At 37.4% G+C, this 14,902-nt stretch overlaps 1 protein-coding gene across 2 annotated transcripts in view; it reads left to right on the top strand.

Annotated features, from left to right (window-relative positions):
* Nucleotides 1-14,902, top strand: part of GABRA4 (gamma-aminobutyric acid type A receptor subunit alpha4) — a 75,926-nt gene that overhangs the window by 16,183 nt on the left and 44,841 nt on the right. For both annotated transcript variants that reach the window (XM_002709416.5, XM_051831403.2), the window contains 5 exons: nt 2,286-2,353; nt 3,417-3,637; nt 3,785-3,867; nt 6,411-6,554; nt 9,393-9,545. In XM_002709416.5, the coding sequence (XP_002709462.1) occupies nt 2,286-2,353; nt 3,417-3,637; nt 3,785-3,867; nt 6,411-6,554; nt 9,393-9,545 (669 nt within the window). The remainder of the gene's footprint in view (nt 1-2,285; nt 2,354-3,416; nt 3,638-3,784; nt 3,868-6,410; nt 6,555-9,392; nt 9,546-14,902) is intronic.

Raw genomic sequence — 14,902 nt, 5'->3', positions numbered from 1 at the left:
GAGAGAGGTCTTCCATCCAGTGGTTCACTCCCCAATTGGCCGCAAGGGCCGGAGTTGCCCTGATCCAAAACCAGGAGCCAGGAGCTTCTTCTGGGTCTCCCACGTGGGTTCAGGGGCCCAAGGACTTGGGCCGTCTTCTACTGCATTCCCAGGCCATAGCAGAGAGCTGGATAGGAGGTGGAGCAGCTGGGTCCTAAACTGGCACCCATATGGGATGCTTGCTCTGTTGGCCAGGGCTTCAACCCTCTAGTCCACAGTACCGGCCCCCAAACTAACTTTTGATTTCATGAAAATCTTGTCAAATAGGCCAGTTGTCAGGATGTAGGCAACCTTAATTGTTCTGAGCAACTTATCTCCTGTTGCCATGGCTCAGTGATATGAAGATAGTTCAAAAGTTCATGAGAAAATAGAATTATAAATTAAGTTGTTTTCATGAAATTAATTCATAGCTTTTTCGTAATACACATTTCCATGAACTTTCTGAAGAAAGTTTTTATTTCTGCTCTTTAATGCTTTCACAGTTATCTTTAGAAATCTAACAAAGTGATTGCTCCCACTCTTGAATCCATTTGAGTAAAATTTCATTCTTCTGGGGTTCAATATACATTCTCTGCTTCCTGGATTACCCAATTGTTGCTGGACCAAACAATTTAGCTCCAATGAACTTACTACTACTATTTCTGTTGCTTCCAATTTTTCATTTCAATTAAAATTTAGTAAACTTACGTGCTTTCCAGAGATATGACATTTTAAAAATGAAAACTGGATAGATTAGGCTGATTTATACTTTTTATCTCACTGTACTTCCAAAGGCTGTAGTAATATTTTTTTTCTTACAATACTTATTCAATAAAAAAATTTGTCATTTTCCCTCCAGCTATCTTTCCTTAGATGGCTCAATATTCATTCACCTTTTAGAGTGAGAAATACACAGTTTCATTTTTATGAGAATAACTTCAGAGCTAGGTCATTAAGCTGTACCAACTACTTTTTGCCTTTTTTGGCATAAATGTAATTTCCTAACCAATATCCAGGGGAGATATATCATCTTGATAGCAGATGTTATTTTGATCACTTGTGGAGTATTTAGCCCCGGGCCATACAATATTATAAATCATCATTTAAGGAAATAATGTGCAAGGGGGCAACTATTTTTCTATTTTTATTAATAATAAAATGCTATATTATCTATAATAACTACTGCCATTATTGAGCATATCAAGTTCTGATGATAGGATGTGTGACTTAACATTGAGGTTACTTCAAAAAGTTCATAGAGAATTGAATTAAAAACTAAATATCTAGAAACTTAATACTCATTAAAATCATTTTTACCTGGGAGGATACTTGATCAAGGTCATACAACTAGAGGTGTTAGAGCCAAATTTGAACTCCAAAATCCCAGATTTTTCAGCATCATGCTAAACCCAGATTGGGGCAGTGATCTTTATTAGCTAAAACGTTACCATGGTGCCATCTTTGTTTTCTTCCAAAATACCCACATAGCTGTTCAAGAACCAGTCTTATTTAGACATAGAAAAGAGTCTCAGTTGTGACAATTATCAGAAGCCAAACAAAACTGATATGGAATGAATAGTTTCATGGGAGAATGACCTCACTCAGCATCTTACTTCAGCAGCATCATTTTGTCTCTATCAAAATGTTGCCCAACAGGTGTGATTGCTGTTACCGAGGGCTCAAGTGACTTGCCCAACATCACACAGCAGTAAGTGGCAGAGCACGAATAGGTGTGACTTTAAAGAGAGCTGTCTTTGCTCCCAATCACCAGTGGATGGTGAGCCTGTTGTTACAGATGACAGGGATCATTCTTGAAGTCATCTACCAGTACCCTCAACTCTCCAAAGATGCATTCCTTACAGTTTATGGTTTTTCTTCTCTTCGCTTCTGTGGCCACATTTCCTCTTTTAACAGCTCACTTCTTTAGGGGCCAATCCATGATGGGCTCTAAAAAAATCACAGAGACTGAAAGCTTTTGTGTATCTGCACTGCCTGTTGTAACAGTGCCCAGGGGTGATCTATCTTTGAAGAAACAAGGTTCCTGGTAAGTAATTGGGGTTTCTCTTTTCCTTTATGTAAGCACTATTTTCCAGTTTTGTTACGCTTTGGTCTACATTTTTTTTTAGAGATTCATTAGCTCACTGAAAACATAAAATGCTAATAAAAACATGATATGTTGTATCTGTATTTATTCTTTAATTAACTAACTCTCCTAGTCTGTAAAAAAGATAATTATTTTTCACACTTATTTACTTCAAACCTACTAGGTCCTGTTACAGAAGTAAAAACTGACATATATGTCACCAGCTTTGGACCTGTTTCTGATGTTGAAATGGTAGGTATTTGGGAAATTTAATTTACCTTTTGAGATTTGAAGAAAATATGCCAGAAAAGGAGGCAATTAATATTTATTTTCTCATCAGTCAGCACAAAGCTGGAAAGCCAAAAGAGTGGCCTACTCTACTAAATGGTAATAAAGAATTAGACACTGAATTTGCCTTTCAGCTCTAACATTTCAGTATTTGTTGATTTGGAGTTATTCTCAACAGAAGGAACATTTTTACTAATCCCCATTGCACAAACTGTGTGTAGTGTTTTGCCTGTGTGTAGTGTTTTGCTTGTGTGCTTCCTTGTTTTTTTTTTTTTTTAGAAAACTGTGGAGGACAAAATTATAATTAGTTTTCTTATAAAATAATTGTATACAATGTACTGTAGTACTAATTGCAAATAGTACTTCATGTCAGCCCAATTATTTGCTACTTACCACTATCCTACTCTCCCACCCCTCTCTCATGCTTAAAGAGCTTAAAAAACCAGAAATGATTCAAGAAAAATTCATCCATTCAGTTATACTATAATATTAAATATATTTATTGTCCATGATAAAGAACCACTTTATTTTTTCCCCTTGACCTTAGGCTATTGGTGATGTGAAATCCTTGGGTTATTTGACTAATGTTAATAACCTTTGTGAAAATAAAATTAATCTTTTACATAGTTTATTTTGTCTTAAAGAAATGCCTTCAATTTTATGATTAATTATGCAATGATATTTGTTACACATTTGACTGATTTTTGCTATCTGGTCTAAAGTAAAGCACAACTGTAATTACCGGTGCTGGCAGTTTCATTTAATTATAGTAATTATTCTTGAATGATTAATATGTGTGGTAATTTATTTCTTACGAATGTGGAAGACAAAGGTACTAAAATGGACATAATATATTCTAATTGCTGAGAGTATTTTTGCTCCATTGATTTAAGTTCATTTCCTCTCCTGTTAATTTCATTTGGGACAGGCATTTTTTGAGTTGGAAAGAGGCTAGCACTTGCATTCTTTCTGTATATTTATATGTAGTCATCTGTGATTTGAGCATATCACAAACTGATTTCCTTAGGAATACACAATGGATGTATTCTTCAGACAGACATGGATTGACAAAAGACTCAAATATGATGGCCCTATTGAAATCTTGAGATTGAATAATATGATGGTAACAAAAGTGTGGACCCCTGATACTTTCTTCAGGAATGGAAAGAAATCTGTTTCACATAATATGACAGCTCCAAATAAGCTTTTTAGAATTATGAGAAATGGCACTATTTTGTATACAATGAGGTAATCTTTTCTTTTTCCTTCTTTCCATTTTATCCTGTTTTCCTTCAACTCCTCCCTCCCTTCCTTCTTCCTCTCCTTTCCATTTTAAGGAGTTATAAAATTATTAAGAAAAGATTGATTTTATTTAATTGCATTTTTCCATCATAGACTCACCATAAGTGCGGAGTGTCCCATGAGATTGGTGGATTTTCCCATGGATGGTCATGCTTGCCCTTTGAAATTTGGGAGTTGTAAGTTACAATAAGAATATTGTTAGAAATTGTGATTACCTCATGCAAACTAATAATATTATATAAACATATGATTTTTTCATGATCCAACAGTTAAGTCGTGTCCAAGACAAAATTGACAGTATGAAGTTTGATTTTTAGGAGACCACCTCTTTTCCTTCACAAAATAAGAAACCCACTTGTATACATAGTAGAGGTAAACAGAGTCATAATTAATAGTTGGTGGTCTGTGGTGACATTTAAGGACCTCTGAACTCCATGTACTGGTGATATGACATAGAAAGTTATTTTGACAACTTAAAAGTTTCCATTTCAAGCAGAGCCCTTTATATGGGAGTATTGGGAAAAAGCCAGAGAAGATTCAGAGCTTCCAGATAGGACATAGGTTAAAATAACGTAAGCAGCACTGTTGGAAGAGAAGTGTTTAAAGCCCCACAATCGCATAGAAGGTGTGGTCGGAGTTCATATTGCACTTATCTACCACATTCAAGAGCTTGGATTCTACCTAAACTCTAAGGAGCCTTGGAAAGTTTTACAAAGAGGCGTGGCATCCTCTGATTGACACTTCCACAGTTTCCCTTTAGCTTTTGCATGGAGTTTGGATTTTGGAAAGGCCAGAGTGCAGCACAGGAGAGTTAGAGGTGATGGGTTTTGTACACGTGAAGATGCAGTACATTAGAAGAGGATGGTCCCCTAGGAAGAGGACTGGACTAGATGAGTGAGGGAAATTTTGTAGAGTTGAAAGCAAGAGGATGAGCTGAACAAATCAGAAAATATATATATACTATTCCCTTCCTCAAGCTCCCTTCTCTGAGGTGGTAGCAAAATGTGATTGCCTCTTCTAAGGTTCAGCCTCAAGTATTTGATTCAATCAGAATCTAACAAAAATAGATGCTGGCTTTTACTATTGCTTTAGACTCTTAGTTGTACTGATTGTGAAACTGTGTCCTGCTGTTATCCTTGCTCCTCGCTTAACTTAATGAGGATCCATAGTCATCATTCTTTTTATAACCCCTGGTATTACAATATTCAGTGGGCTAACTTGAATCCAGAGATAAATCATTTGCTTCGTGACCAATGACTTAATGAGAGAAGATAAATCAGAAAAATACACAGATAGAGTGGTCTCATCCTGTCTAAAATTAAAATCCATTTGTGCTATAATAATTCAAATTTCATTTAAGACACTTCTTATTTAGAGGAAGTCTTTTGCATCTCTTATACCCTCTAGTTCTCATAGAAAGAGTGACTTGAAGATAGCTGGAGCTCAGGCAGTGTTTGTATAAAGCAAAGAAGTAAAGAAATCACATCTTGGAACATGGTGTTTTGGACTGGGGGTTAAGGAGTTGCACCCTACTCAGTGACTCAGGAAATAGGAAAATATTATTTCACTTCATTTATAATTCAGAGGAATAAGAAAGTTGAGCAAAGAGTTTATTCTAGGAAGGAAGGGTAGCAAAAAGAAGGATGCCTGATTTAAAATGTAATGGACAAGAACATAAAATACAGGGGTTTTAAATATGACAAAGCATGAATATACTTCAGGAGGTAAACACTGACACATAACTGTAAAGTGCTCAGTGGCAACAGGAGCCTCATAGCTTGTTTTGCAAGGTTGTTTGTAAAGAGAGTCTCCCTAGGTATCGGCTCCTTTGGTAGAATTAAAAGAATTTCACTGAGGACCTACTGTGCTCTAGCCATTTTCGGATGGTTTGAAGGAAGGGGGGTGGCACAACATTCATTTTGGTTCTTTTGAGCTATTTGTGTGCGAGCCAGACGATCTGTTCTGGGTAGTCTGGGAGGCAAGCAGCTGGTCTCCATTTGAACTGAACAATAGCAAATGGGCCTAAATTGCTGCTGGGAGGGATTTGTTGAAGATGGAAGGGAAAATGTACTGATTGTAAGAGTTTAAAGGTAGTGGAACTGGTTGTATAATTATATTCCCTGGAGAGTTTTACAAACAGCAATGCCAGTTGTCACTGTAGAATGGTTCCTAAATAGCCTGGATTTTGCCCAGAGGCAGAATCCAGAATAGGTGGCCCCTGGAGAGCTCTCCCACCAGTAGGATTTTTTTTCTGTTATGTCATTATAGGCAGCATCTGCTATGCTTCTAAATGGCAGAACTGCATCAGGATGGAAGATGTCAGTATTGATCGATCTTTGATGAGTTAGAGGTGAAAGAAGTAGGAGTTTGATAGTATTGTTCGGGGGTTTAACATATCTGTTTTTCAATGGCTTATCCTGTTAGCATGGAATCACACCTATAAAACTGATGCATATGGAAGACTGTAAATGTTTCAGTTTCAGTTTTCCCTCCCCCAACATTTTGGTGTAAAAGCAATTAATTCTGCTGATTTGTTAGACTATTTAATAGTCCAGTTTTTTAAATAATAGACATCTTTATAATGAATGACAAATGATAAATCAAAATGAATATCATTTGTATTTACTCAGTTTTTTTGGACATGTGTAATATTCTTACGTGTTGGACACCAGTGCTAATGAAAAGAGCACTGACTTGAACCATCTGTGCTCTCATTCAGATGCATATCCGAAGAGTGAGATGATCTACACCTGGACAAAAGGGCCAGAAAAGTCAGTCGAAGTGCCAAAGGAATCATCCAGCTTAGTTCAATATGACTTGATTGGGCAAACCGTATCAAGTGAAACTATCAAATCGATTACGGGTGAGATACTTAATGACTGAAGTCGACATGCTGCTTGGCATTAGCAGTAGAGTTGTGTCCTAACTTTTTCACTGAAATATCTAATGTTTTCAGGGAAACAACAAACATTTCCAGACAGCGTTGATGTACAAACTACAGCTCAGAATTTTATTCATTTATACAATCTTGCTTTAGTTTAAAATACATCCTACGGTGGTGAGACATGAAAAGTGACTTGGTTTTCATATTCAGAAATCAGGGGCAGTAATCAAATACATTAAAACTATTTTTAGCAAAAATATGTGGCAGAAAGTTTAGCCCTGTATTTTTTTTTGGTGCTTTCCAAATTTCCTTTTTTTTTTCTTATTTTGCTCACTTTTATAGTGCCATCCTCTCCCTCTTTCCTCCAAAGTAAAGCAAAAATCTAAATTTTAATTATGAAAAATATTGATGGTATGCATTAAAGTGGTTACATGAGTAGATGGGTGGTTATAATTGATGATTCTTGGTCATTTTGGGGGGAATGTGAATGGAAATAATCATAGGACTTAGTTTTTTATCATTTTTGATGGGACAGTCAGCTGATTATAAACCTGTACCTTGTATACACATCATCAGGAAAAAATTACTTGATGATAGTTGTCTGTTATAACAAAATGCCATATACTGGATAGTGTTTATTTCTCAGAGTTCCGGAGGCTGGGAAATTCAAGACAGGGCACCAACAGATTCAGTGTCTGGTGGGAGTTCACATCTTGGTTTAGAAGTGGTGCTTTCTTGGTGTATCAGCACATGGGGACTCTCACATATGGGCTGGGGTGGGAGGTGGGGACGCTCACACAGGGTCTCTTTTTAAGGGCACCAATCCCATTCTTGAGGGCTTTGCTGTATGATCTAATCACTGCTGACAAAGCTCACCTCCTAAGACCACTGTGGATGATTAGATGTCAACCTATGAGTTCTGGTACAATGCAATATTTGGCCATCACAACAGTTAAAATTTATTCAGCAGTTAATGGCCTCTAATATGCACCATTCTAAATTTTTTCTCATATTTTAACTCATTAAATTCTCATAACTATCCCATGGCCTGTATACTATTACTATCTGCATTTCACAGGTTTGAGAAGGATATGAATACAATGTATTTTTATCTTGCTTGAGTCATTTAGCTAATAAATGGCAAAAAAAAAAAAAAACCACCAAAATTCAAACACAAACATCCTAACTTCTGCAGACCTTCTTAAAGGGTCTTGACTGTCAAATCAGAATGTTAAATTTGCATCAGTACAAAATGAGCAGTCATTACGTATCTGGAACAAAGAAAGACTGGAGGGGTTTTTGGTTTTGTTTTATGAAAAAAATGATCAAGCAGTGTTGTGAATGGGTTATGAATCTATAATAGTCAAATTCATAGGAACAACATTGTCAGGGACTGGGGACAGGGGTATAGGGTACAAGGAGTTGTTAGTCAAAGAGTGCCAAATTTCAACTGAAGAGGAGTTAGTTCTGGATTAGTGACTGGACAGCATAGTGCCTGTAGTTAACAACAACATATTGTATTCTTAAAATTGTCCTAAACAAGAGACCAGAAGTCTCCTCATCACAAACAAAAAATAATAAATAAGTAGGTGGAAAACCACTTTTTAGGTGGACAGGCTTTTGCCGTAGAGTATGGTGATGGTTTCACAGATGTGTATTTATCTCTGAAGTCATCCACTTGCATGCATTCAACATGCACAAAAATTTTATGTCCATCATACCTAAGTAAAGGGGGTTGACAATTAAAATAAAATATGGAAATTATTCTATGGGGAAACAAAATTAATATGTGAGTTTTTGTTTATAAGGAAAAGAATTTAGCCTACTCCTTCCTGAATTAGAAACATTTTGTATAAATCTACACACCCTGTTATGAAGTCAGTGGTAGTGCATCTCTCTTCTAAATTCCCATGACTTTTGTCTTCACGACACCTGACACACTGTCATCATTTTGGGGAAAGCGTCTTCACATCAATTATGAAATGACACAGCAGCCTTTGCTTTTCATCTGTCCAGAAAAAGTGACTATTGAAAGATACTCATTTTCCTGTCTGTGAGATTTAAACTGAATCTGGAAGAACAGGAGTCTATAACTATGGTCACTGCTTCAGATGTACCAGTAATGAAGTTTATCAGCAGCTCCCAGACATCTTATCATTTGTTTCACTCATTAGCTTTTTTGGTTTTCATCTATATGCTAGTAAAACATGCTTGAACTGAAGGGTGTTATACAAGGCATATCTTTATGTTCTATGTGTCTATTTGTATTTTTCTAAATACAAATAAAACTAACATAACTTCTTGTGTGTGTGCATGTATGAAATATATATATATATATATGAATGGCCTACATATCCATTTATATACATAACCTATAAAATTTTCTATGTTAATGAAATATATAGAGATCTTATTAATTTCCAAAATCAGGCTTTCCTTTTCCATATGTATGTTGTATGAATGTATGTTTAGTTCTCGAAAAATACTGAAAATGAAAGCTAATTGCTTTAGCACTATTAGACCTTCATGGTAGAGGAGGACATTTCAAGGGCTTTTGAAAATATAGCATTTAAAAAAAAACTTACAGCCCAATTTAGTAAATTGTTTAGTCACTAAAAGAACGAAAATATTTTTCTATGCAATGATGTCAAATTTCATTTTCTGCCTACTTAGGAAACGGCATACTTTTTGTTTGTGTTGAGGTGAACTAATGTTCATTTATTTGCCCAGAATACTGTTTATTTAAAATATGACTATGAAGCTACTGTGTAATTGCCTGCAAGACCTGTAATGCCGTTTCTTCATGTTTCTTTGCAGGTGAATATATTGTTATGACGGTTTACTTCCACCTCAGACGGAAGATGGGCTATTTCATGATTCAGACGTATATTCCATGCATAATGACAGTGATTCTTTCTCAAGTGTCGTTCTGGATAAATAAGGAATCAGTTCCAGCTAGGACTGTATTTGGTAATTGTGATTCATTTCTTGGGTGCTTTTGTCCACATTAGATTTTGATCAGGATTCATGGGAATTACCCTTAGATAGTTAAAAAGATATAAAGGCTAATAGGTTAAGCTGTATGGAATGAAGACTCAAGTAAGCTCTCATTATTATCAGCCAATACAAAGTATTAAGGCTTGGGGAGGATATGAGCAATTGGCGCCTTTCTTGGGCTGTGCATAAGATATTTCTTCATAAGAACTAGGAAGTTGTAGACCACCTGTGAATGTAGATATGACTTCATTTTCGGGATATTCTTGGGCTCCTAACATAATGCTGTGTAATTGCATTAAAATTATATCTAGGTGTTAAAATGAACTGCACTGGGAGCTAAAATAAAACAAATAAAAGCTATGGCTGAATGAATATGAAAGCCTTAGAATAATTTGGCTTTTAATGAAGAGGAACAAAATGCAAATGGTTTAAATGCATTGAGTTGGAAAGTATTAAATACTTAGTTTATAAGTTCATTTTGTCCTCATTCAATATTTTTCTTTTTCTTTTTTTATAATTGCTTCTTACTACTTTTTTTATAATTGCTTCTTAATAGTGTTCTAAATCCTGTGAAGTCCAGACAAACATGTTTAAAGTTTTTATAATGTTGATAAGTCTTACATGTCAGCCATACTTTTAAATAATGGAATTAATTATAATTATATCCATTTAAGTTAATATCTTTTTCCTTTTGCTGTTTATTGTGAGTAGCAAAAGCGTGGGATAAGAAGGTAAATGACCAGAATGACTATGGAATGGAGGCTTAGTCCTCACTATAGGTGGCAGTTTCTCTTTGCTTGCTATTTGGTGTAATCAAACTCAGGGTTTGATATTCCCTGTCACTCAGTAACTGAAGGAATGATGGAGAGAGGGAACTGGAGGTAGCAGGGGCTTTTCACCCTGCTTCTCATTCTTTCAGAGCTGCGATCAAGTCATCTTAGTATCCCTTGGTGGACCTGAAATACTCCTGCGAAGGTATTTTCTTCCTTACACAGCCACTCTTCCTGTAATCTTAGGATAATCCAAGGTGGAATCCTCTTGGAGAAACTCATAGGGAAACTCAGTGTGGAAGGCAGGCTCTGACCTCAGGAGGGCAGTGAGCTTGTGTAACAGTGCTGAGTACATCATAAATGATGAGGGTTTATTTTCTAACCTGCAACTCTACTGAACTGGTTTGTCAGTTCTTTTTTTTTTTTTTTTTTTTTTTTTGACAGGCAGAGTTAGACAGTGAGAGAGAGAGAGACAGAGAGAAAGGTCTTCCTTTTTCTGTTGGTTCATCCCCCAAGTGGCTGCTACAGCTGGCGTGTTGCGGCTGGTGCACTGCGCCGATCCGAAGCCAGGAGCCAGGTGCTTCCTCCTGGTCTTCCATGCGGGTGCAGGGTCCAAGCACTTGGGCCATCCTCCACTGCCTTCCTGGGCCACAGCAGAGAGCTGGACTGGAAGAGGAGCAACCGGGACAGAATCCAGCGCCCAACCAGGACTAGAACCTGGGGTGCCGGCGCTGCAGGTGGAGGATTAACCTAGTGAGCCGCGGCGCTGGCTGGTTTGTCAGTTCTAATTGGATTTTGGTGGGGTGTTTAGGTTTGACTATAATGTAAATTAAAAATATGTACCTCAAATACTCAGAATGAAAAGAATAAAGGAAGATAAGGGGAGAAAGGGATGTATTTTATTCTTAGAATTGTATCTAAGGACTACATTGAATCTATTCTCTTTGTATTAATGTCATATTAATGAGAATTGATAAGCATTGTGTTGTAATAATTACCATGCATTTGCTGTAATATATTAATAAATTCTTTCAAAAAATAAAACATGCACCCTTCAAAAATTATGAGGTTTAAATTAAATGCTAATAGTATATTGTGTATGTTGAATAAATTTAGCTATTGGATATAGATGTGAAAATGAAAGAGAGAAAACAACAAATCTAAGCTTTGGGTGCCAAAAGGTTGGAGTTTAAAACCCAAAAATATACCTTCTAGTGTGTACTGCTAAGTCCTTGATGTTAATTAACTCATTTAACACACCAATCTTGAGTTCTTTTTAAAAAATATTTAATTGAGGGGCAGAGAGATAGAAATAGTGGAGAGAGAGGGAGAGGAGGAGAGAGAGAGAGAGATATAGAGATCGAGAGAGAGAGACCTCCCATATGTCCTCCTCAAAAAATGAAATCAATCCAGGCCTCCCATATGGGTGACAGGTGTCCAAGTACTTGAACCCTCACCTTTTGCTTCATAGGGTGTGCATTAGTAGCAAGCTGCAATGGAGCAACTGTTTGAACTCAAACACTCTTATAGGATATGGGCATCATAAGTAGTGACTTAACTTCTAGGCCATGTGCCTACCCCTAATCTTGAGTCCTTACACATCATGTTCAGAGGAGCCTGACTAGATAGAAAATATCTGTGGAGGATGAGCATGAGATCGAAGTCCCTTAATTATTCCTATAAAATATTAATAATTTGGAAGCCATCATCATTAAAAAATAAAGTCCCTATTTCTATTAAGTTTTACAACTAAAAATAATCACTGTGCAAGTATTACCAGCTTTTTGCTAAGATCCTAAAAAAACTTCTAGAATAGAAAATATTGAGGGGCTGGCGCTGTGGCGCAGTGGGCTAACGCCTTGCCTTGAAGTGCCAGCATCCCCTATGGGCTCCGGTTCTAGTCCCGGCTGCTCCTCTTCCGAGCCAGCTCTCTGCTTTGGCCTGGGAAAGCAGCAGAAGATGGCCCAAGTTCTTGGGTCCCTGCACCCGCATGGGGGACCTGGAAGAAGCTCCTGGCTCCCGGCTTCAGATCAGTGCAGCTCCAGCCGTTGGGGCCATCTGGGGAGTGAACCTTTGGATGGAAGACCTCTCTCTCTCTCTGTGCCTCTCCTCTCTCTGTGTAACTCTGACTTTCAAATAAATAAATAAATCTTTAAAAAATATTCTATAGGATAAAAAATTATAAAAAAGGAAATATTGATGCATCTTAGGTGACAGTGATGAAGAGGTGATAGTGCTGTGAGTACAGACTCCGAGAAAGAAAGCCCAGATTTGAACCCCAGCATCTACCACTTATACTAATGTCAGTCTTCAGTGAATTATTTCTACCTGTTTCCTCATGTATACCTACCTCATAGGGATGCTATGATAATTAAATTAATTAGGATGGATAAAGCACTTTAAATAATGCCTGGTACATAATAAATACTATGTAAGTAATATTTATTTTATGTCATTCCATGCTATCATATACTCCATTTGAGAACTACTGCTTAAAAATAAAATATGAATATACTCTGTATTTTATAATTAGTGTGATTGGTTGATAAGCTTTGGATATTTTTTCCATTGATTTATAAACTGACAGCTACTATTATGTCTCAAGATAATGTAAATTTCCAATGGTCTAGAGAGGAATATCATTTATTACAACTGTAGTCAGCAAACATTTCCCATCCAAAAAAGATATTATAAGGAAGTAGCATATAGTAATTGTACTGGTATTACTAGTGCCAATGGTGAAATGGATTATCATATTTTGAAGGGGTCATATTATTTAACCTTTGCAATAACTCAGCAAGGTAGGCATTTCTGATTTTTGTTTTTATGCACAAGGAAAGTGACTCAAAGCTATAAGGAAACTTGTATAAAGTCACATAATTAAAAGGAGCAGACCTTATCTGTTTAATTTGGAAAAGTCAGCCATTCTGTCTTTACCAGGGGTGTGAGGATATGGGGCCTTTGCAGAATTTCTGATCTATTGGGTGAGGTTATATGGATGTGTGTTAGTTGTTGGATGTGGGCAAGTCTTTCCATTTGAAATATGAAGCTTTCATATCATGTGCCCATATATCAAGATATTGGCTCTCAGGAAAAACATGCTAATAATTGTCTTCAAAGTGCCAAGAACTACCAAAATGACTAATATTAGACTATCTATTGAGGATCTAGTATGATACTTTCTTAAGGAAGTAATGTTTTAAGTATTTGGGGGACATTAGCAGTCAATTTCATATGAGATTTAGGTGAAAAGTAATTCTGGGCTAGTGTTTTTTTCCCTCCCTAACTTTTATTTCTCTCTTTATGCATAAGGAAGACTCTTTTGGATCAGAGATGTTACCATAGGCCTTGCAAAGCTAAAACCAAAAAAAAAAAAAAAAAAAAAAAAAAAAAAATCAGTGTAAATATGAGAAGCAGAGTGTTTTCTAAATTGTTTCCAAAAAACTTCTGTTTCCAAAGTTGTATTCTCTAAGTGTTCTAATTATTTCAGGATTATAAACCCTTAAACACAAGTAAACGCCAGCTGGCATATCTAAATCATTGCTATTTAAGCCGGCGCTGTGGCTCAATAGGCTAATCCTCTGCCTAGCGGCGCCTGCACACCAGGTTCTAGTCCCGGTTGGGGCGCCGGATTCTGTCCCGATTGCCCCTCTTCCAGGCCAGCTCTCTGCTGTGGCCAGGGAGTGCAGTGGAGGATGGGCCAAGTCCTTGGGCCCTGCACCCCATTGGAGACCAGGATACGTACCTGGCTCAGTTGCCCCTCTTCCAGGCCAGCTCTCTGCAGTGGCCCGGGAGTGCAGTGGAGGATGGCCCAAGTCCTTGGGCCCTGTACCCCATGGGAGACCAGGATAAGTACCTGGCTCGGTTGCCCAACTTCCAGGCCAGCTCTCTGCTGTGGCCAGGGAGTGCAGTGGAGGATGGCCCAAGTCCTTGGGCCCTGCACCCCATGGGAGACCAGGATAAGTACCTGGCTCCTGCCATTGGATCAGCGCAGTGCACCAGCTGCAGCACGCTGGCCGCGGCGGCCATTGGAGGGTGAACCAACGGCAAAGGAAGACCTTTCTCTTTCTCTCACTGTCCACTCTGCCTGTCAAAAATAAAAATAAATAAAATTAAAAAAGTAAGTCATTGCTATTTTCTAGGAGTGGCCAGCCAAAACTTCATTCTTGTGTATGGTCTTAGCCTTTTCTTACACATTCTTTCCCAGCTCCTAAGACAACCAATATGGTGTAGATTCAGCTTTTGTAAACTATGGAAATCAGCCTGAATACACCAAAAAAATTAATTATGGCTTTGAAATACCCTCAAAGTTGATGGTGGAAAAGTCAGTTACTATGTACACCGCCTAGATGCAGAGAAAGCAAGGGTTCTTTCCTGGAGGGATGGTTTCTGTTTCCTCTCTGCTGTGTATTTCTTTAATTAAATGCTCCACCTAAAATCAGGGACAATGAGAACATCCCTATCATGGTAGTTCATTCTTTTTTATTATTATTATTATTTTTTGGACAGGCAGAGTGAACAGTGAGAGAGAGAGACAGAGAGAAAGGTCTTCCTTTGCCG

The sequence above is a fragment of the Oryctolagus cuniculus genome, chromosome 2 (assembly GCF_964237555.1).
Source record: "Oryctolagus cuniculus chromosome 2, mOryCun1.1, whole genome shotgun sequence".
Classification (NCBI taxonomy): domain Eukaryota; kingdom Metazoa; phylum Chordata; class Mammalia; order Lagomorpha; family Leporidae; genus Oryctolagus; species Oryctolagus cuniculus.
Note: the sequence above shows the minus strand (reverse complement) of the source record. Positions and strands in the feature narration are given on the sequence as shown.